This window comes from Miniopterus natalensis, chromosome 2 (genome assembly GCF_054644295.1).
Source record: "Miniopterus natalensis isolate mMinNat1 chromosome 2, mMinNat1.hap1, whole genome shotgun sequence".
NCBI lineage: Eukaryota > Metazoa > Chordata > Mammalia > Chiroptera > Miniopteridae > Miniopterus > Miniopterus natalensis.
The window spans coordinates 843865-867509 of record NC_142082.1 but is presented as its reverse complement, the minus strand read 5'-3'; the positions used below and the strand labels follow the sequence as shown (position 1 = coordinate 867509).

General features: G+C 45.2%; 1 protein-coding gene across 1 annotated transcript in view; it reads left to right on the top strand.

The window, feature by feature from the left end:
• The window catches only part of CSMD1 (CUB and Sushi multiple domains 1), a 193176-nt gene that overhangs the window by 165639 nt on the left and 3892 nt on the right, over positions 1-23645 (top strand). Inside the window, exons 44-55 of the mRNA XM_087815024.1 lie at positions 112-285; positions 1032-1214; positions 7680-7856; positions 8427-8606; positions 9400-9573; positions 9866-10039; positions 11748-11821; positions 13231-13342; positions 15082-15261; positions 19844-20005; positions 20535-20647; positions 21403-21490. Of these exons, the coding sequence (XP_087671150.1) occupies positions 112-285; positions 1032-1214; positions 7680-7856; positions 8427-8606; positions 9400-9573; positions 9866-10039; positions 11748-11821; positions 13231-13342; positions 15082-15261; positions 19844-20005; positions 20535-20647; positions 21403-21490 (1791 nt within the window). The remainder of the gene's footprint in view (positions 1-111; positions 286-1031; positions 1215-7679; positions 7857-8426; positions 8607-9399; positions 9574-9865; positions 10040-11747; positions 11822-13230; positions 13343-15081; positions 15262-19843; positions 20006-20534; positions 20648-21402; positions 21491-23645) is intronic.

Below are 23645 nucleotides of genomic sequence, written 5' to 3'. Positions count from 1 at the left end.
CTAGGTGATGTTCGTATGGGGGTCTATGTGGGAGGCTTTCATGGGAAACTACCCATGAAAGGTAGTTTAACGGGAGTGCCATACTCAACAATTCTATTTATTTTTCCTAAGCTATATCCTGTGGGCACCCGGGGGTGCCTGCCAACGCAATCCTCACGGGAGAGGTGTTCACATTCGGGGCCACAGTCCACTACTCCTGCAAAGGGGCCCGTAGCCTCGTGGGCAATAGCACCAGAGTGTGCCAGGAGGACAGTCACTGGAGCGGGGCACCGCCCCACTGCACAGGTGAGCGGTGACCCAGCCAGACGATTGTGAAACACTGTGTAAGGGAACAATCATTCTGAAATTATTATTAGTTTATTTCCAGCTAAATAGGCCTCATTATATGTCACCATCTTCATCACCATAAACACCGCTCATCCCATTTTATCACGTGTAGTCCAGGAGCCTCTGTCACCCTGGCTGGGACACTGGCTGCTTTGACTTGTTTGTTCCTATTTGCTCTTACCCCTTTTCAGTGTTTCCTCTGAATTGTCCCAGGACTCCCCTGTCTCTCTAATCAATAATTACATTGACCTTCCTTGAAAAAAGTAACCGTCTTAATTCTTCCATGAGTGTTTCTTAAATAAAATGCAGGAAGTCAGCAAATCTGGACACAATTCAGAAGAAACAGATTTCTCACCTGACTGATTCTGCGTTCCCGCCACTGCTGTCTGACGGCCCATCATATTTGTACTGACCCTTCTGGCAAGGAAGCCCCACGTCCCCTCCCATGTTCTCCCCATCAAGAATCCCAGTGACCACCATGACCACATTTCAGTAGACGGTTGTTAGTCTGGTTATACAAGAACAGCTCCCTCAGGCTTCCACTTCTGTGCTGTGATAAAGTCTTTCCCACAAGGTTGCCAGGTGCTATAAAATCATTACCCCTGTTCAGCACACGTTTAAGTAACTTTCATTGTCTAATCTTGACGGCTCTGTTTTTACATCTAACCACCATGTGCATTGCCACCTGTGTTTGTGTTCAATAGGAAATAGCCCTGGGTTCTGTGGGGACCCAGGGACCCCGGCCCATGGGTCTCGGCTGGGCGATGAGTTTAAGACGAAGAGCCTCCTGCGCTTCTCCTGTGAGGTGGGCTACCTGCTGCGGGGCTCTCCTGAGCGCACCTGTTTGCTCAATGGGTCCTGGTCCGGGCTGCAGCCTGTGTGTGAAGGTGAGTAACTGAAGCCTAAGAGGCAGCTGTAGAGCCAAAATCATGTAACTCAACCCTAAACAACCAGTCACACTGCCCAGGGGTCCCAGGGGTTTAGGCTGCTCGTACAATGAAGCTGTTTCCCCCAAGATGTATAAGGGAACCCTTGGGAAACGTGACTGAATGTACGGAGCTATCCTACTGTTAACAAGGTCATCTGAGGTCAGTTCTTACCCTTTGAAAGTGTATAATCTGAGGAGGGTCCTGATCTCCTGACCATGATGTCTGTGTGATGTTGCCACATTTCATGGTTGCCCTGGGGAGCAGCTGAGCTGAGGGAGCAGGGAATTGGGGTGCGGGAGCCACTGGTGGAGTTTCTGCAGCAGAAAGTTTCATTCATGTGTTATTTCCAGCCCACCGGTGGCCTCATCCAGAGCACCTGTTGCGACAGAATCAAAGGTGGTTTTCTGTGCGATATTTTGGAGGAAATGTGTTTTATTGTGATATTGGAAACACACAGTAGGAATAGGTGAGATAGCCCAGTAATAACAGTAAAATCACCGCGAACACTTTACAGACACTGTGTCCAGTGGGGCCTGGCTATCTCAGCACAGTGGCCAGTGTCATGAATCTGTTTAGAGTCCAGGAAATAACTGACTTAGAGTTCAGACATGTAAGGCTCTGTTAGAATTTTTTTGCATGCAGACCTCTCAATTTTTGAAAGCAAAGTGGTTATATAAATTAATTAAACAACTATTTTATATGGGTGAAATATTCATTATATAATTTGATTAACTTGAATAGCCTCACACAGTATCAATACAAGAAATGTAAATCAAATTTCCTTAAACTTCATTTTTTCTACTCTACTATGCCATCTCCCTATACCTATCTCTTATTTTATTACATATGTTATATAGATAATTAGAAAGTAATATATGTGTATGTGATCTTCCTATATTGAATGTAATCTAACTGTAATATCTACATGATATAAAATTATATGTGTATAACTAAGACAATTTTATATATATGTGGTACATATGAATATATATATATATCATATGTGTATACATGTATTCTTATGTAAAGCCAAAGATACTCTTGGAGTTTTCTATGTTTATTTACCTATAGATATAGATGAGACATAAATATAGATATATAAGTATATGTATATATGATAATCTAAGTAAGTTTTTACTTCAGATTGCCTCTTGATAATCAAGTTAGAGTCAATCTTAACATTAAGCTCTGAAAAAGTTGATTTAAATGAAATATGACTGAGCAGCAGTGGAAGATGTCACCTGCAGGTGCAAATTTCAGGATTATAATTTTTCATTGACTGAGCATATGACTATCAGCTAGTACACTTGTTTTACTGTGACATAGTTTTCCCAGTTTCCTCTCCTATTGTACAGCGTTGCATAGAGTGGTCCTTCCCACCAAACCCAAGTATTTCCTATTCTTCCATATCTTACCTCAACATTGTGTGTGACCTTTGTAATCTACAATTACACTCAGTCCAACCTTTCCCTCTCTGCTACACCTGAACATTATACAAAGTAAATAAGACTTCCACTTCGATCTGTAACATATCAAATGGTACTAGGTTAGCCTTGTTACTGAGAACAAATATAAAACTTCACAAAATGTATGAGGCACTTATCTTCATTATTAAACTGCAGATAGAGCCTGGCTTTGTTTCTTAGGAGAAAATAAATAAGCAAGGTGACTGCATAACCCCCTGGCATTCTCACTGTGAAGTAAAGAGGTGGAACCCAGGCAGCGTGGTGAGGCAAGGGCGTGGGTATGGTTATGGGCTGCAGAAATGGAATTTGCAATGTAAGAAATGGGAAGAGAGGGAGCTGCGTAGGGAAGGTCCTAGTAGGTCTGGGTGGACTTTCCCTGGGTGACCCTGCTGAGGGCTGGACTGACTCAGTAATACAGAGACCTCCTGTGCAGAGGTGGGAGTGGACTGTGGTAATAGAAGTCACCACGCTGAGAGACATGAGGTCTGAGCTCTCTGTGTACCTGGCACGTTTCATGGAGGTCCAGGAAGCCCCTGTGTCATGAATAAGCACCACTCCCTAGAACAAGGAAAACTCGCCAAAACCAGGAGCAAGAACATCTTAGGACTGAGACTACGGGATCTCCCCTAACAAAGAGTGAAACTGGTGACAGGACCCAAACGATCTCCAACTGACTTAAAAGCCCAGCAGAACAAAACCCAGCACCTTTAAAGGAAAAACAGAATCCATGAAGCCTCAGTCCTCCACAATGCCCAGCACACAGTAAAAAATTACTACACGTGCACCGCTCAGAACAGTATGACCCACAGTCGAACAAACAGACAATCAAAATTGACCTTGAGATGACCCAAATATTGGAAAAAACACACTAGGATTTAAAGGAGCTGTTAAACATATGGTAAAAGACTTAAGTTAGGGCCATCAACAGGGAATCTCAACAGAGAAATAAAAATAATAAAAGGAAATCAAGTGGAAGTTCTGAAATTGAAGATACATATCGGATGTAAAGGCTTTTCTGGGTGAACTTAGAAACAGAATAAAGTTGGCAGAAGGGTCCCTTGACTTGAAGGCAGGTCAACGAAAATCATTTAATCTGTAAAACAGAGAAAAAAGTGGAGAAAAACTTGCAACAGAATAATTTACTACAGGATAGTATCAGGCAGTTTAATGTGCTATAACTGGAGTTTTAGGAGAAAAATGAGAGTGAGGATGGGACAGAAAAATTATTGGTTAAAAGTTAACCAAATTTTATGGGGAAATACAGCTCCCATGAGCTCCACAGACCTCACTCAGAGGCATGCACATTCTATTAAAGACGGCCATTAACTTGGGACTGTGCGTTCTAAATTGCATTTACCACAGACACTTTAGTTTTGCAAATTTAAAAGGTGAAAAAATTAAAGCAGTTAAGAGTGATGTTTTTCCATGGAGATCTGGTTTCTGGGTGGTGATATAACACTGTAAGTTCCCTTTCAGCAGAGCATAAATGAGCTCATTTATTTGATTAAGAGAGCTTAATTGGATTTCAATGCACAGTGTTCCCAGCTCAGAATATGCAAAGTATTGTTGCATAATACTGTGTAAAAGCTGAATACAGAAAGAAGATGGGTTACTAATACATTTCAATACAGAATGTATTTCTCAAATAAGCCCCAAAATTGACTGCCTCCAAACCTGCGTTGTACAAAAGTCATGCAAAACTGAGGAAGCCAAACAATAGTGTACATTACACACAGTAAAATAAGCCATGACGGATGGTAATATGTCACCACACAAACATGCACGCACACGCACAGAGTCACCCACTGGAAACATTCTGTAACTTTCCATTTTTCTCACTTGTTACTCTAAGTACAAATCTTTGGGATACATATTATTTTCTATGGACAAGGGGTGTTGCCAGTGACATTTTTATTTCCACAAAAGTTTGCCTTGACCATATGTCCAGTACCCCAACCCAGATCATCTCTATGTGATGAAATTACCTTCTCTATCAAAAGCATTAAATCCAGTCGGAACATTTCAATAAATTGTTGAAAGGAGTTAATGACTCTCAAAGGAAAAATCTTAAAATTCTTAAATATCAAAGAATTTGTATGTCTAATACATTTTCATCACTTTTAAACCTTGTTTTCTTTTGTTACCAATCCAGTCTTTTAATGAGAGTCTCGTTAACTTTTCACATCAGCATATCTCACAAAGCTGCTTAAGTAAAACGACATAATTACTTCTAGTCACATCAAGCAACTCCTAATCCTGGTTCCCATGAAATCATACAGCTTCATTTTATTCAGGTGATGGACATGTAGTGGTGGTGGTGATGATGATGATGAAGAAGAAAACAGCAACACTACCAGGAACCATGTCTACCTTCACTATCACTGTGTGCTAGGTTCCTTCCGGGGCATTTCACATACAGTACATTTCACCTCATGGCAACTGGGAGCAGTTACCTCTATTACACCTGTTTTACAGTAAATGCACCACATGTGGAGGGCCACAGTAAATACTCCATACATGGAGGACCACCCTGATCATTCACACTTAACCTGTATGAACAAAGATTCAAACCCAAAACTATTCAACTGGGTTTAACAGCCATCTTCCACAGAGAGCATGCCAAGTGAACAGTACTGATACCTGTAAACATTAAGTGTATTCAAAATAAGCATTATGCTCTTTTATCATAAATCAAGCAAAAGAAAGTGATGTATTACCAAAAGGAGTTGCATTAACCAAATGCACTTAAAAGAAAAGATGCATTTTGAAAGAAACTTTAGCTTGTAATTTTTAAAATGTTGCTTTTCTTTTAGCAACTCTAAATTTAGTCTCTTGTTTTGTTTTAGTGGCAGCCTCTTTGTAATGTTATTGTGTGAATATAAGAAACAGATACGTGTAGACTGTCTTCTGATCTTTATTTTCACAGGTGTAACCATCAGTAAAACTGTCCCTGTTGGAAACAAAACAAACAAACACGAATTTGACTTTGTAAAAGCACCCAGTATTTGAGGAGATGCTCTAATAATTAGGGTGGTGTTATGGTGATGGGCATTCTTTTCCTGACAGTATATTTGTCTGTAAATTAAGTTGAATGTGTTTTACCAGTGACTTGTTTTATTTCAGCATTAGTCCTTCCCAGATGACTTTTGAGAATTGCTACATAGATTTTAACAGTGGATGCAATTAGAATAAAATATAATAACATGGTGTCTCTGGTAGGTTTGCTAAATTATGAATTAGACCAATGTCATTATTTTCCATGTTAGGCTCTCCATTAGTACCTCTGCACAATACCTCCTGCAATGATGGATCAGTGTTTGTTGAATGTATAATTGTCTTGAATAGTCCGGCATCCTGGTTATTTTTTGTTGTTTGCTTGTTTGTTTTTTAATATGTTTTTATTTATTTCAAAGAGAGAGGGAGAGAGAGAGAAACATTGATGAGAGTCATTGATCGGCTGCCTCCTGCACGCTTCCTGCTGAGGATCAAGCCCTCAACCTGGGCATGTGCCCTGACCAGGAGTCGAACCTTGACCTCGTGGATCATAGATTGATGCTCAACCACTGACCCATGATGGCCCTGCAGCAGCATCCTGTTTTTGCAATATGAAATTTTAATTATATTGCAGCCATCATACAACTTTTGAGCTTAAAAGAATGTTACATATCATCTGCATAAATACTGGTAAATAGATCTCATCTCAGTGCCAACCAAGACACTGCTGATGGGTCTGTGGGTGAAAGGATTGTGAGTTCAGACCCAGATTCATCCAGAAGGAGGGCTGTGATTGATTAGTTATGTCTGTCACGGGCACAGGGATAGAAGCACCAGCACGAGTGTTTCTATTTGTCAAATGAGGTTTGGTCCAACCTCAGGTTCAGTGCATTTTTCAATGTAACATGATAGACAATCCCCTAAATGTCCATCATACTGGCTTTTATATGCTGTGCACAATTTACAGTCCATTTTCTTCCATATTTTAAGAAGAGCGTATCTTTTGTTCTCAAGTCTGGATCTGAATGTGGAACAACTAGATAGGCGAGAGTGGTTTCAGATATTCAGTCATTCTCAGAAATGGTCCCACGGTGCATCTATTATCAAAATCCAGCCAAGGGTCAGGTTCTTTACATGACTGTTTTACATTATTGCGGAGGGTTGTGGAGAGAAAGTCATAGTCTTTATGGAAATAGGATCACTCAAAAGAAGCCAAAAAGCCTGTTACAGATTAAAATCACTGCCCTGAAGCACACCCAGCACCTGCGGGGCTCCCCTTGTTTGCTGAGTAAGGAGCCCACGAGACAAACCCATGGAACGTAGACCTGTTGTGTGGCCATCATTAGCTGGTCTGAATTCCTGTACCCAGCATTGCATCGTCTCCAGGGAAACGTCATGGGCAGTCACTGCGAAGCCAGTTAGCGCAGCTGCATTAGGTTTTGTACCATTGGGAAGGAAGACCATTTACTAAACAGCACAAGCGCACTCATGTTCCTTGGGCAGCCCTTACTGTCCAAACTGAAAAACGCTGTATATGTAAAATAGGACATGATTGCCGCAGATTAAAAAAAATAAGTGAAACTCAGCGATTGCCTGATGGGAGACTCTTCCAAGTTGTTAATATTTCATAGATTCTTTAAAATCAGTTTAATTTAGTATCATAAATATGTTACATCTCAGTGTAAGATGCCTTTGAATTTTTAGTGCTTTAACTCCTGTCTCTAGTTTGTTTTGAAGTAACGCACTTCAGAATGGATACTATGAATCTATAGTCTACACATTTGTAACCATCAATAAAGGAATGGTGTGAGAAAGTAAAATATATATTAAACATCCTCCATGGAGCATTTCCCGTGCACATTTATAACTGTGTCATCCGTTGCACTGATAACCTCGGTCTCCAGCATTTACACCTTAGGAATGGGTCACTCTCTTTGTGTATTTGCTTCCCTGACCCCCGCAGCTGTGTCCTGTGGGAACCCCGGCACGCCCACCCATGGCAGGATCGTCAGCAGTGACGGCATCCTGTTCTCCAGCTCTGTCATCTACGCCTGCTGGGAGGGCTACAGGACCTCGGGGCTGATGACACGCCACTGCACCGCCAATGGGACCTGGACGGGCACAGCTCCCGACTGCACAGGTCAGTGCCCAGCAATCAGGGTTGACCCAAGGATGGTGCCATGATGTCGACTTGACCCGGAAAAACCAGTTTGTTTTAAAGTGTTGTGTTGAGTTTTTAATGCATGGAGAAAAAAAGACATACGTATGGTTGGTATTTTGATTCTATGCATTTGATATTTATAGGTTCTTAACTTTATTACATGGTAGGAATTACTTTAAATGGTCAGTTGGGCTGGACGTTGTTGGTCTGTTCTCTCTGTGGACCACTTAGCGGGGAAGGAAGGGGACTGGGTTCTCTGGTTGCAGACTGTGCCTCTGTCCTGGGCATTATGGTCAGGACACATTCCCTGCCTCCTTAGGGAACCACACAGGGTAGCACAGCTTCCACCCAGGCAGGCACCGATGGAACAGAAATAGTGATTCCAAACGCTGGTCAGCAGAATGGTCAGAGGATAGTATAGCTGTAGTAATTCACAGAGTGATCGCTTTGAATGGATCTTCAGGGGAGGAACTGAATAGAAACCATGGCTCATCCATTTCGTGGTAATTTCTGTGTTTCTCTGCTTCTGTTTTGTTCCCCACGTCTTAGTCGTAAGCTGTGGGGATCCAGGCACACTGGCCAACGGCATCCAGTTCGGGACTGACTTCACCTTCAACAAGACCGTGAACTACCAGTGCAACCCCGGCTACGTCATGGAGCCCGTCACAGGGGCCACCATCCGCTGCACCAGAGATGGCGGATGGAGCCACAGCAAGCCCGTCTGCAGAGGTGAGTCCTAGCCCTTCGGCTTTACCTCACAGATAGACGTCTTTATCGATTACATTTTATTTCATTTGCAAGCGTGAGTGCTGTCCTTCTATGTGCTGGGAATTCTTCTAAACTTATTTGCAAATAAATGTTAAACCACTTGATTTTATTTTTCCTTTTTTTTTAAACAATCTGAAAACATTTATGATATTGAAACGTATACATCCTGCTATTAAAACAACAAAATAGTGCCCTGGCTAGTGTGGCTCAGTGCTTAGAGCGTTGGCCTGAGCACTGACAGGTCTTGGATTCGATTCCTGGACTAGAGCCCACATCTGGGTGGCAGGTTTGATCTCCGCCCCCATCTGGGTGTGTTTAGGAGGCAAACCAGGTGATGTCTCTTGCATCAGTGCTTGTCTCTCTGACCATGTGTGTGTATAAACTCACGAGATTGTACTCAAGTGATATGACCAAGCCCTGGTTGGGTTTGTCCTCAGGAACCAGCAGGAAAAGAGAAACTGAATGAGCTTCTCGCTCCCTTGGCCTTGTGTGTGTGGAGCACATCGCGTTCAATCCCCTCCCCCAGCAGTGTGCTCGCTTTGCTGTTCTGTCCGTGATCTAAATCAATGAAGACATATTAGGGGACAGTTTTATTATTTCAATTCACTGTCTTCCTCAGTCACCTTCTTATTAAACAAACAGCTCTATGCAGGTGTCACCTGTAATTCAGGTAAAGTTAAAATGTGGCTCATTTGAGCATCACGGCCAAGGCGGCAGGTCTGGACCCCCTAACCCCTGTGTTCTTTGCGAGCAGCCGTCCTGTGCAGCCCACCGCCTGCCGTGCAGCATGGAGAAGTGGAGGGAGCCGATTTCCGCTGGGGCGCCAGTGTCAGCTACAGCTGTGCGGCAGGCTACCAGCTGTCCCACCCGGCCATCCTGTCCTGCGAAGGCCAGGGCGTGTGGAAGGGGGAGACGCCCCAGTGCCTGCGTAAGTCCCCTAGAGTCCCCCACACAACTTCCTCCTCAGGTACCCTCTGCATCAGCACCTGCATGAGCAGCTTAGGCTACAATTTGGGGACACAGCCACGTGTCATTTGTAACCAGGCAATGGCAGTTAAATGTCCGATTTGAGCCAGCACTGCCCAAGGGGGGAGTCTGCCCTTACAGATGGTTATTGATCTGATAGTTGCACCTAGAGATGGAGTAGAGCCTCTGTGACTTTCACGGGGCCGCCTGATCCGGGGCACCTGTGTGGCTGACCTCTTCGCTGTTTCCGCCAGCTGTGTTCTGTGGAGACCCGGGCACCCCCGCGGAGGGCCGGCTCAGTGGCAAAAGTTTCACCTACAAATCTGAAGTCTCCTTCCAGTGCAAACCACCCTTCCTACTGGTGGGATCTCCGAGGAGGACCTGCCAGGCCGATGGCACGTGGAGTGGGGTGCAGCCCACCTGCATAGGTAATGACTGCAAGGCAGCCGGAGGGTACTTGGGGGTGAGGCATTTGGTTCTAAAGCCTAGTCATTTGTGGGCACAGTGTCCGCGTAGATGATTCCTGTGTAAGGGCCAATCAGCTGAACTGATGTGATGCCTCTTTTATTTTTTTTCATTAACCCTCACCTGAGGATTAATCAATTTCCATTGATTTTTTTTTTTTTAGAGAGAGAGAAACACTGATGTGAGAGAGACACATTGATTGGTTGCCTCCACATGCACCCCAACAGGGGCCAGGGAATGAACCTGCAACCCAGGTACGTGCCCTCGATTGGGCATCGAGCCTGGGACTCTTTGGTGCTGGGGCCGATGCTCTAACCACTGAGCAACACCAGCTGGGGCGTGACGCCTCTTTTAAATCGTGCAAATGAATTTGGAGTTAATTTTAGCGATGTGCTAAGACGGCCCCAAGACTGTTCTCTTGCCTCAAGTCTCAGGCTCCTGTCCCTGTCACCTGACAACTGCACTTTTTAGGGGGACAGCTTCTCTGCAGGGGTCGGGAATGTTTTCTCCAAAATGGCCCCAGCTGCGAGCACAGCCTCCCCAAGCCTGTCCCTCATTGCTTTAGTCCCCACCGAACCACTGGACTGTTAGCAATGACAGCAAGAGTCACCTGAGCTCTTATGTCCTAGGGACCTCAGAGCACGGGAATGAAACTTGCAGGTCAGGAGAGACCTTCTGTGTATCCCAATCCCGCATTTGTAGAGTAAATCTCCGTCTCATAGGAAGGGCTCAGGTGGAAATTTCCATGTTAGCAGTGTGAGTGGCACAGACACCGGACCCTCAACTTCCTGACTCAGAGCAGGTCACGGCTGCGGACTCGGGTCATTGCTGGGGACCTTGTCCACCAGCTGCCATGGGCAGAAGTGTGGCTGCTCCGCCTGGCTCCTGTAGGCAGCTCTGGACTTACCGTCTTGATTGTTCTCCAAGAAACCAAGTGATACCTGCTTGAGAATGATGTGGGGCCGGGGTAACTTTGGCGAGGCCCGGCCCCCCGGGCGTAGACGCGCTCACTGCCCTTAGATTCCGCATGGATCTGGGGCAGCTCTCGCTTGACTAAAAGCATCTTTCTCCCCCAATACGGTTCTTTCTTTTGAAAACACTTGTTTTAAGTTTTCCACTAGCAGCTGGAGAGAATCAAATAATAAAGCTGCGGTGCCTCTTTATGGCTCAGGTCCTGCGTTTGGGGGCATGTTGCTGACGGTCTGCCATGGGCTTCCATTTAGAATCATCAAATATATTTCCTCAGTATTGAGGAAAATTAAGAAAATTGAATAATGTCACCAGTGACCAGAAGAGATTCACTGAATCCCTAAAAAACAAGGGTCACTATAGGTGGTTTCTGAAGATGGAGTTTTATTAACCAGCTGGTACAGTATGTCGGGAGAGAAATTCATCTGTTGGATGGGAAAGAATGTGCTTATTCTGATGTAGAAAATCCCAGGCACTGCAATTTAGTGTCATTGTCACAGCACTATAGGGTCATTTAAGAAACATGCCTGAGCAGAAAATGCAAATCACAGTGTATTTCATTCATAATTTTCATATAAAACATCCCCCACATCTGTAAAAACACAGTTTTCTCCATTGTGTGAGACCTTTTAGTAAAAGGGTTAGAATTCCTGTAATGACTGCATCCGTACCCTGTGCTTGTTTTGTGATTGTAACTTTCAGATCCCACTCACAACACCTGCCCGGACCCCGGGACCCCACACTTCGGCATACAGAACAGCTCCAGAGGATACGAGGTATTTCGTTGTTATTTCATGATGTTTTTCTGGAAGTATTTAGACGTGTATATGTTCTCATGTGCCATGATTTGTGTCATACTTGCCCAGATGACATCCATCCAGGCCGGATTCATTTCTGTGCAGCATTTTAACTGCCAAAACCAAAATGACTGTGTTACCTGAATTCACACCACAGTAGTTGCTCCATTAATTTCCACTTGAAAACATGCATGTTTTGTATTTTTTGTCGGCCAAATGAACATGGCGATTCTCAAATTTGGGTGAGTCATCACTGGATAGCTACACAGAAAAGGGCCCTATTTAGTGACCCAACGTAATGGCCAAATATTTAAATTCCAGAGACAATAACAGAAGATGTCACATCCAAGCCCCTTAAGCTAAGGGTCCTTTGTGACATCTCTTCTCCCTGTGATCTCTTAAAACTAAATGAATTATTTGCATTCTTAGTATCACTTTCAAACATTTCATTTGACTTTTTAAGTAAAAATTACATTAACAGGGACGTGTTTCTGGCCCATGGGCGTGCAGCCCAGTACATAGGAATAGTAGGAAGTGCTCTACGTGGCACGGCTCTCAGTAGCCCACTAGGAGAATCTATGTCTGGGTCAGCAGTGGTCGCGGCGATTCTCTGGCTGCCAGCACACAGCCCACGGAGAGCGAACACGAGGAGCTTATGTTCACCACACAGGCTAAAGGGGTGGACACACCCCTCACTCCCCTTGTGACAAAGCAGAGTGACACCCACTCTAATAATCAATCGAACCTCAGGGCAAGGTTACTAATAATTTACAGAGATGGCTGAGACCTGCAGGGAGTCTCCCCAAACACATGTTTGTCCTTTGCTGGGACTTGCCTGTGGTCTGAATATGATGGATCAGCTCTCTGCTTCCTTCCCCCAGAGCTGGAGCCTGATGCACAGGAAGTGAGCTCTCAGTCTGGGTCCCTCCTTGTGTCCTGGGGTGTTAGTCACAAAGTGCACCTGGCTCTCTCCCATTCTCCAGCCAGGCACATCCCATAGACTCATAAACCCGGTTAGTTTACAGTAACCCATCTCGAGTGGCCAGGTGCATCCCACCAGGTACATCCCGCCAGGTGCACCCCGCCAGGTGCATCCCACCAAGTACTTCTAAAAAGACTGCTTGAGGAGGATGCTGTGTTTTCTTCCCACCAGGCTCTCCATCATCTCCATGCTGGTCCATCTTATCAGCGTGTTCGCTGGGAGGGCTCTCTGGGCTCCCTGCCATGTTACAGGAGAGTGTGACGGAGCCCATCCCTGATCCCACCAGCCAGGGCCAAACAGCCCTGTTATTAAAGTGGTTCCCGCCTAGATGTGCTTCTTGGCAGGACCTGCTCCTCTCGTGTGTCCCTGTGTCTTGCCTCTGAGGCTCATGTTGGTTTTCTTCCAGGTGGGGAGCACCGTGTTCTTCAGGTGCAGGAAGGGCTACCACGTGCAGGGATCGACCACACGCACCTGCCTTGCGAACTTAACGTGGAGCGGGATACAGACTGAGTGCATACGTAAGTGGGGTCCTCCTGCCATGCTCAGCAGTGAGCATGTTCCCATGTCTGGGGGTGTTTACCTGCAAGGGAAACATGGGGAACTGTTTCATGTCCGTTTGTTTGATTGTCTTGAATTCCCTAAACCAGTGTTTCTAGAAGTTTGATTCCCTAGAGCCAGTGGGGTCAGCATCTCCTGGGGTTTGGTGGAAATTCGGATCCTCAGCCCCCTGCCCAGACCTATAGAATCAGAAACCCTGGGGGCTGGGTGGGGGACAGGAGGGACAGGGTCTGGTTTACCTGGCCCTCCAGGTGATCCTGAGGCACCTGGGGTCTGAGGAACAGCCCTAAACCTTCACTACAAGGGACAACATTGTAGTAACACTGACAGAGAGAGAGCCACCTGATGCCATTGTAATTCTTCTAGACGTGCTTCAGGTTGTCGGGTGGAAATGGGTGAGGGTACGTCGGAGTGTTAACAGAAATGCTTAAATGTGCTTTTTGGAGTCTGAGCTGATCATTCCTATAGCTGCTTAGATTAAACTTATCTCGTGACTTAATCATGAGCATTAGAAGACATCTGGACGAGTGACTAGGGAGACAGTCTTTCACCCTCTGGCAGTTCAGTGTCCCACTCTCATGGGGAAACCTAACAACAGCAGAACATTGTAAAAATCACTTTCATAGGACAGAAGATACAATTTTTGTGTATATTTATCAGTATTACAATGTGTGTATTTATTTCAAAGCTATCAATTCTAAGCTTCTACTCACATCATACATGTGGGTGTTATATTCACATACACACAACATATATGTATACACGTGTGCACCATTTCCTAACAGGTCTTCATTGTGTTGAAAGTTTGCCAAAGTACAAAGTATTATGATACTTAAAATGACTGCAGTTACAATTTTAATACTGTAAACTTATTTTATGATAATCTGCCAGGTCCTTTACTTGGGACATGTGTGTAAACTTTATGAAGAATGAGAAGGTGCTTGTGATCTAAACATTACAAGTTATTTATGCCCAAATTGCATTTTGGAAGGAAATAAGAATCTATAATAATTTAACTACTAAACACATCACATTTTTACCAAAATTAATTATTCATTCAACTAAATAGTAAATTTGCTAGTTGCCTTCAGACAAAAGCCAAGGCATATTTCTAAGCACATGTCAATCTGTTTGTGTTTAGTTTACAGGAGTTGTCTTTTAAGGAAATTTAACATGTTGTTTATCACTTTCATAGGACAGAAGATGGTATAGCAAAAGCAACCTGTTATTTCAAAGCGATGGTTTCTATTCTAAATTTCTACACATAACTAATTACACCTTTGTTGAGAGGAAGATATTTATAAATGTGTACAGGAGTTGGCAAAAAGTAGGTTTACAGTTTATATGAAAAATAACACAATAAATAATAATACAAGAATAAATTCAGTGTTTCACATACTCACAGCTGTAAACCTACTTTTTGTGTGTGTGCATATATACGGCTACAGGGAGAGAGACAGAGACAGAGAGGAGGGAAGCAGGCAGGCATCTGACAGACACCAACCTCATGTTGAAAGTTGCCAAGGGAGATGGAATGCTGGTGATACTTGGGTTGATACTGTATTCACAATTTTAAATTGTAAAGTAACTTTATAACCACTTCCAAATCGTTGCCCTATTTCCTTATTTCTTTAGACACGTGTTAAGTTCATAAGGAACCAAGTTTCCATGTTTCCTAATGGAATAAATACCATTTCAGCCCACGCCTGCCGACAGCCTGAGACGCCGGCCCACGCGGACGTGAGAGCCATCGACCTCCCTGCCTTTGGCTACACCTTGGTGTACACCTGCCACCCGGGGTTTTTCCTGGCCGGCGGATCTGAGCACAGGACCTGTAAAGCAGATATGAGGTGGACAGGGAAGTCGCCTGTCTGTAAAAGTAAGTCACTGACCAGGAGGTGCTGCCCCTCCCACAGAGCAGAGATGAATGCACGCTGCCCCCAGGCTAGTGTCCAGGTGTGAGACGCATAAGCAAGCCCTTCCCGGAAGTGGTGTCAGTCCCCCGGCTCTCATGCTTCCTGTGTGTGGCCGTGTGTGTGGCCGTGTGTGCAGCACGTGTCTGATGCTGTGGAGGCAAAGGCTAAGGAGATGTGCAGATTCTGTTTTTGCTAATCACTTGTTAACCCAAAGGGAGCATCTGCTTGGTTGAAGAAGAGCATTATGAGTTGAAGAAAAATAATATCTATAGGGTTTCCCCCAAATGACTACACATACTTTGAATAATGATGAAGACTGTGCTTATTAAAATACGTTTCATGTTCAGAATGGAGCTAGCTGCTGTTAAAGTGGGTATACATTTTTGGGGGGGGACACCCTGTACTTTTGGAAAATGTATTTTTTAATGAAAATGGACAAATACCACCAACTGCTGGTGCATATTAAATTAAACTCTGATTTTCAAGACCACGGGCTGTTTGGTGGTGGAATATAAGTTTGTGTTCTTGACACTGGTTCTACCTTTTAAATTACAAAAGCAATTAACATGGAAATGATGCACTAATTACACATGAATTTGTGTATTTACAAATGAGAGAGAGACTTCTGGGCCAGACTGGACGAGAGCTCACCTTACAGGTCCCCACCCAGCGTAGACTGTGACACATCGAGCCCTAAACCCCATCAGTGAAGACCATGGAGGGAGATAAAACCCATGACTAGTTTCAGTTCCTAGGAGCTTATTTACGGTTCTGAAGTTAAGAATTCTTGAGACACCTACACTCCTCTGGCCTTTCTCTGTCAGAAATAGAAGTAAACAGACTTAAAAAATGATAATCTGTAGTTTGATACAAAACTAGAAAAGCTCAGAGATCATGAACTAAATTTAACTTGGAGACCAAATTAAACATTCTGCAGGAGACGTAATTTGGTGATATTGAATATTAACTTACAAGTGCATGGATGTGGGTGGGGCCTCGTAAAATTAAGGGAAGTTATGGACTAAGTGTTAGCCATTCTGTTACCTTTCGGTTGGGGGCAGCAAGTCCCAAAAAGGAGTCAGAAAACGGATAAGAACCACCCTCGTTTGCAAGGCTCTCTGTTGTAGCACAACACCTGGGGACACACGTCAGATCCGCACTGATTTTCACCAGAAAGGATGTTCTGCTGGGAACACATGGGTTAAAGTGAATCTGTATAGATGAGCGTATTTTGTACACGCAAGAAATCTGGAGGAAAAAAACTGCTTCAAGTTGACATTTTTTTCAAACTTATTCCAAAATACATGCATTTGAAAATGATAATTTGTCTTTTTACTTGTAGGTAAAGGAGTGAGAGAAGTTAATGAAACAGTTACTAAAACCCCAGGTTTGTATACAGAACAGTTACAGATTTAAATCAAACGCAGTGAATTGTTCTCGGCTACACTCTGTACAGTGAAACAAACCCTGACATGTCGATTTCTGACTCCATGAGCCCAGGGACAAGCTCACGATTCGGTTACTGCAGACACCCAGGCCACGCAAATTTCTGTTGCTTTCCTAAAACTGTGGTTTGAGGGAATAACAGTCCTTACAGGGAAAAGCTTCGGCACCTTCACACTTGCATTCCAAGGTGCCTGGGCATTTTGTAGCGGAGATGGACACGATGTTGGTGACAGATGTGGTATAATAGAGAGCCTTCTAAAGGGGGTGGATCCTTTCCCCTCTCCCGGGAGCGGAGGCAGGGAGGCCCTGGGCAGCTGACTTGCGTGTGAGCAGTTCCAGTGTGCAGCTCCGTTTCCTCCCACGTGTCTCCATAATCCAGGCGTCCTCTGCCTCCTCAGATGTGAGCTGTGGCTTTTTGTTGTATGTGCGGCCTCACGACATGCATGGTACAGCCCATCGGAAAGATGCGGGCCTGCTCCCTAGGGAAGGCGCTCCTTAGCCCGTCAGCCAGCATCTTGCACCCGTGTCACAGCTCCAGAGAACGTTTGAATGATACTGATACAGTGTGTCCCCAAATTGTAATTTAAGTCTGACTTTTTTTTTTTTAAAAGAAATAGATAATCTTTGTAAGTATACAACACCACTTTCCTTACTCGGGTGTGAACGCTGGTGCTCAAACTTGAAGAGCTGCTCTAGCGTCCGATGTGCCGAGTCTGTGTGACGCTGTGGTTCAGTCATGTGCTGCGTACACATTTCATTCTTGGACGAGGCAAATGTCTCAGCGAGATCAGAGGAGTCTCTCCAACATACTTCACAAAAATGACTCTAAAAAAATCTTTCGGGGCCGTTCTGTGTAGACGTTGTTTATAAATCAGATATCAAGTGGGTGCCCTTCCCCAGCAACGCTGTCCCCGGAAGGAAACTCGGTGGTGGTGCTGTGTTTGTGCTGCTTCTGTTGCTCATTTTTTATGGAAGAAACTGACATATTGGCACCTTCCTTTAGTTTTGTTTTGTTAATCATCACCTGAGGATACTTTTTCCAAATGATTTTTTTTTTTTTTTAAGATTGGAAGAGAGGGAGGGAGAGAGAAACATCGATGTGAGAGAGACACATCAATTGGTTGCCTCCTGCACACGCCCTGACCGGGGCCGGGGATCGAACCTGCAACAGGTACGTGCCCTTGACTGGAAATCGAACCTGAGACCCTTTGGTGTGCAGCTGATGCTCTAACCACTGGGCCGTAGCTGCCAAGGCCTGGCACCTTTTTTCTGAAGGTGCGTGGGGTGGTCATCGTAGAGGTGCACCGAAGGGAATTGCTCCTTAAATGTGACCCTTTATCAGACAGCACGTTACACACCTTCCCTCTGGGCGTCGCATTAACTACCAGCAGCAAATCAGATGACAGGGACCCAAAATGACCATCTCACCCTATGACCGATGGTCACACAGGTACAAACAGGCCACTTCTCAGACCCTGTTCGTGCCCTGTCACCATGGCTCTGGTCCACCACCAAGAGCAGACTCAGTGACGCTCCAGCAAGTACATTAACAGCCCCCCCGAGTATGTGAATTCTAACCGGGGCCCTGGCTGGTGTGGCCCAGTGGCTGAGCGTTGTCCCTGCACCAAAAGCTTGCCAATTCGATTCCCGGTCAGGGCGCAGGCCCGACTTGTGGGCTTGATCCCAGCAGGGACGTGCAGGAGGCAGCCGATCACATGGATGTTTCTCTCTCTTCCCTTCCTCTCTCCAAAAATTAACTATTTTAAAAAATTAATAAATAAATTCTCATCAGGAAAAGAAAGCATCTTGATACTGTTCTAAAGGCTGTTAACGTCAGTAAAGGAAACTACGTCACTTGGGGCCCCTGGGAAGCTGCCTGCGGAGGAGGCAGCATTTAAGGTCCGTGACCAGCGGGCAGATGCGTCAGAGACCGGTGCTGGTGTCTCAGCCTTGATCTTACTTCATGTCTTTAGTCAGCTGGGTCCACTCGAGGCTGTCAGACGTGATGCCGTCCTGTCCCTCTGTGACTCGTGTTGCTGGGACAGGGCCTCAGGGGTTAGCCTCCAGGGAAGACAGGAAACAGCCAACGGGACCATTGGCGCAGCCTGAGTGGGGGGCGGGGTCTCGGGGTCCTCGGCATTTGTGGCTCTAAGTGGGCTGCAAGTCAAACGGTACGTGTGGACGGATTCCACTTGCGATGGATCTTGTCTGATTATCTGGTGGGGGCCCCTCCTGGGGCAGAAAGCAGACAGTGCGACCCGGTCCAGCTCACATCAGCTACCCCGGGAATGTACACCGATGCTGTGAAATGGCCCCACTTCATGCACGTTTGCTAACAGAAATGTGAAAAATAGGTTTAACGTTGATAATCAGTGGAAAAAGAGAGAATTTCTCAGTAATCATTGCAAGTTCTCCTGTCCCAGGTGAATTTTAATGTTTTTAAAGACTTTATTACACCTTTTCTTTCTGAATTTTATAAATATACGTGTGCCGTGTGACACCATTTGATCCAACTTTCTTACCAATGGGGGGATATCATCACATGGAGATTAGAGGGTAAATGAGAGAGATCAGGAGACTGTAAAGTTTTAAAGACCTCGGAACAAAGCACCGGGGGCTTCCTAGCCAGGCGTGTCTCATCCCAGCAGGGCCCTGACACTCAGGCCATGTGAGGGCCGGAGATTCCCCACACCTGGCACACTCGGCTCTTCTGAGCTCCTGTCCCTCAGTGAGTAGAGCTAGTGGTTAACACATCAGCAGTGATTTCTGGGTCAGTTTAACACACTTCTTATTAAGCCCCCTAAATTCTAACCTCACATTGATGGTACCATTCAGCACTCGCTCCCGTCTCTCTAGGCAGGTCCGCTTTGCCTCTGAAATATTTCTCCCCAAAGTGACAAATGCTTGTTTCCCCTCCCGGTAGTCCGGCTCTGGGGTCGCTGAGTCTTACACACACTGAGGGCACCGCAGTCGGTCACCCCGTCGGTCATGGTTGTCACTCTCTGTGGCATCTCCCTGAATGCGCCCACCTGCTCTGTTGTGAAACACCTGCGCTTGCCTGTTCTGTGTCTGCTCACATGCCCGTTTTCCTGCCTGCAGTTCCCTCCGACGTGTTCTTCATCCACTCTGTGTGGAAGGGACATTACGAGTATTTGGGGAGAAGACAGCCGGCGACCCTGACAGTGGATGGCTTCAACGCGAGCAGCAGCAATGTGAATGCCACCTTCACCGCAGCCTCGCAGGTGGAGCTGAAGCTGGCAGGTAGGGACTGGGCATGAGGGACGCGAGCAGTAGCCCCGCTGACTTCCTCAGAGCGGCACCACATGTCTCGGCGCCTTTCCTGGGATGCTGGTTCTGGGTGCCGCTGTGGGGTCAGCTCAGGGACCACAGAGGTTATTTTCTCATGTTAAGTATCACAGACGGGTACAGAAGCGTGAAGGAATCTGCTCAACATTATGCACAAAACACATTAAGTCGGAGGTGTAAGATTTAAGTCCAGACATGCATGTCCCGAAATGTATTCTTTGTGCCCGGGTTGTGGGCTCCATACCCAGCAGGGGTCTTACAGGAGGCAGCCAATCAATGACTCTCATCATTGATGTTTCTCTCTCTCCCTCTCTCTTCCTCTCTCTCTAAAAATCAATAAAAGCATATTAAAATAACAATAACTTTCTTCCCTATGGTACGATCACCTCTGAACCACGTTCCACGCCCCGTGGATCGCATGCCTGAATCGTGAGCTCCGTGAGCCCCTGGGACACGTGGGCGACCAGCTGTGCTCTCTCCCCAGGGGTCTACAAGAAAGAGGAGGCCCACCTGCTCCTGAGAGTTTTTCACGCAAAAGGGCCTGCAGACGTTTCTGTGAGCAAGTTTGAAAATGACCAATGGGGACTGGACGGTTACGTAAGTAGCCTGTGTGAGGGGGACAGAGCACAGATTTCCTGAGTGTCCCTGTCTGCACAGAGGTGCGGGGCAGGGGCCAGGTCTGGGAGGAGCCCTGTGTGTGGGTCCCTGTGAAAACCCCCCGCCCCTCCTCTGAGCGGTGTGGCCTCCTGCCTGCCCTTTACCCTGGAAGAAACCAAGTCCCGAAATGAGAACTGGGTGGGCAGGAGCAGGTGGGCCGTTGCTGCCGGGACAAAGCCAGAACCGTGAAGGTGGTGGCCGAACTCTTCCCAAGGCCTTTTGGTACCACTCAGAAAGCTCTAGAAATGTCAGTCCCAGGTGGACAGGGACACTTAAGAAGCCCCCATTAATCGCCTTCTTTGCAAGCGGGCCACTTGTGCTCTGATGCTTTATCTGACTCAAGGGGCAGAGCCGCACATGCTGCTCATCAGCCCACAGCTGGGACAGGAAGCAAATATTACGTCATGTGGGTCATATGAAGCCAGGTCTTGTCCCCGTTACAGAGGAGAGTTAGACTATGAATAGGCTGGACATTTACTACCATTTTTGAGGTCGAGGTGAGTCAGAATTTACATGTGAGTTGAGGTTCGTGTCTGTGTATTTAAATGTTTAACTATAAATGTTTCACTGTAAGGAATGGCAAAAAATAAAAGTCTAACCTGTACTATCTAAACGAGAAGATAGCAGTGACATCAGATAAGAGAGGAGAGTGCTCCCAGCCCCTGCCTAGCCTGATCTTCCTGTTCATGCTCCAGGTCTCGTCAGGACTCGAAAGAGGAAGTTTTACCTTTCAAGGTGACATCCATGGGGAAGACTTTGGGAAATTCAAGCTTGAGAGGCAAGGTAAGCTCACGTGGGTTATTCTCAAAGGGAAGACCAGATGGCCTTCAGATGATTATGCTGAGAAGTACTGGAAAAGGCCAAGATCCTAAAGGCACAGAAACAAAAATAATGGGAGAGACAAACATGTTTTATAGCTGAAAGAAAAAAACAATGAGAAGCTGGGAGAAAATGCAGTACCTATGCCAGGCGTGGGATTAATATCCTTACTGCAGAGAGAGATTTAACATAAGGGGAAGAAAAATAAAACTTGAATAAAGAATTTAAGCAAACTGCATTACCTAAGAAAATTGTAAGAATAATTAGAGGTCACCAAAAAGCAATGAAAAGAACATCAATTTCAAAAATGCACACTGTGGACTCAAAGGTAGATCATGGTTAGTTATCAAAACGTCAGTTTTTAAAAAATTATGTTGGGCAGATGGTAGAAATAGGCACTTGGGCGGGTGCTTGGTTTTGGTGGATGTTGGGAGTGGACGTACAGTTTGGCTGCTCTTTCACCTAACAAGCCTGTCTTTAGAGTTTCTTTTAATTCTCACCTGACAGTATGCTTTTATTGATTTTAGAGAGAGGAAGGGGGATGGAAACATTGACGTGAGAGAGAGACAGTGATCGGTTGCCTCCTGTATGCACCCAGACCAGGATCGAACCTGCAGCCTCTTTGGCGTACCCATGACACTCCAATCAGCCGAGCCTCCGGCCGGGGCTATCTTTAGAACTTGTAACAAACAAGCATCAAAACTGTTCTTTGCATTTTCAGGAGTATCTAAAGCAGGAGTTTTCAATAGTTGAAATTAGAAATAATCTCTACATTTTACACATTTATCATAAAAGAATTGTTCCAATAAATAATTTTAAGCTGTGTGTTAGATGAGATAGGAAATAATAATTCCATTTAGTGTTTTCATTAAAGCAGTGAGGGCTTTTTATTGATGTGGAAAGCCACCCATGACACACATGAGAAAAGTTCACTCGAGACAGACAGACGGACCCGCTCCTGTCTCGATACCTTTGTCTGCTACTTGATTTTTACCTCAGTAATTAGAGAAGGAAAATACTGGTGGTGTCATCACGATGGTTACAATGCTCTGCTTCTCATCTGCAGTCTCCTGGAGAAGCCAGTTTTGTTGTTATGAAGACGAGGGGCAAGCACGAGCATTCGCTTTGCGCCAAAGCTCTTTCCACACAAAAGCTGTTACTCCTATTGCTACTAACAGATGAGAACCAGCATTTTCCTAATGAGGTTAATGCAATACTTCTCCTGAACAGTATAAACCACTTTACGTGTTACTTGCAGAACACTCTTAACATGCTAATTTAATAGAGAGGAGCATTGTCACACGGGCCTGGGCAGAAGAGCGCCCTCCAGAGGCACGTGGGGGTGAATCTCTGTGACGATTGTCACAGATGAGACTTTTATCAAGATGAGGGATTCCAAAGGGAACCAACCAAGTGTATATTATCATACTTAAAAAAACACACAACTTGGTCAAAAAGGATCATCACAAAATCCTCTAATTCTACCATCCCAAACTCAGGGCTTTTAAACAGAAGAGGTTTGAACTATAATGTCAGCAATGGCTGAGTTGCTATTTAAACTGGGTCATTTAATTTTTAGGTAATAGCGTCGACGTATTAGGGCAACACGAACGATGGGTAAACTTCCCCTTACTCTAAACCAGATTTGTGGTTACTTGTCCTGCTTTCGCCCGAGGCACATGCTCCGGTAACTTCCCCCCAGGGCCCCCCAGCGAGGGCCCAGGCTCTCCAGAGATGTCTGAGCCCACTCATCCGACGAGCCTGCCCTGAGCCATTGCGCTGCTATTGCCAGTTCTCTTTGCATTTCCCCATCTCTTTTTAATCTAACAGAATACCCACTTGTTTTAATAAGTAATCTTTGTTCTCGTGTGATGATGAGCTTATTGTCAAGAATTCGCTTCAGAAAATAATTTGAATCAGTAGCAAGCCTCCCATTCAACTAATTAGAAAAGTCTTTGTTGAAGTTTCGATGGAAAAACATCCATTCATTTCAGAGTTATGGCTAAACCCAGTTTTATGGACAAAAACAAACGACCCCATAATTGTCTCCAGTCAGTAGATGGACTGGAAAGAAGTGATTATCATTAAATGGATACTAAATGCACTTAGTTTGAAAGAC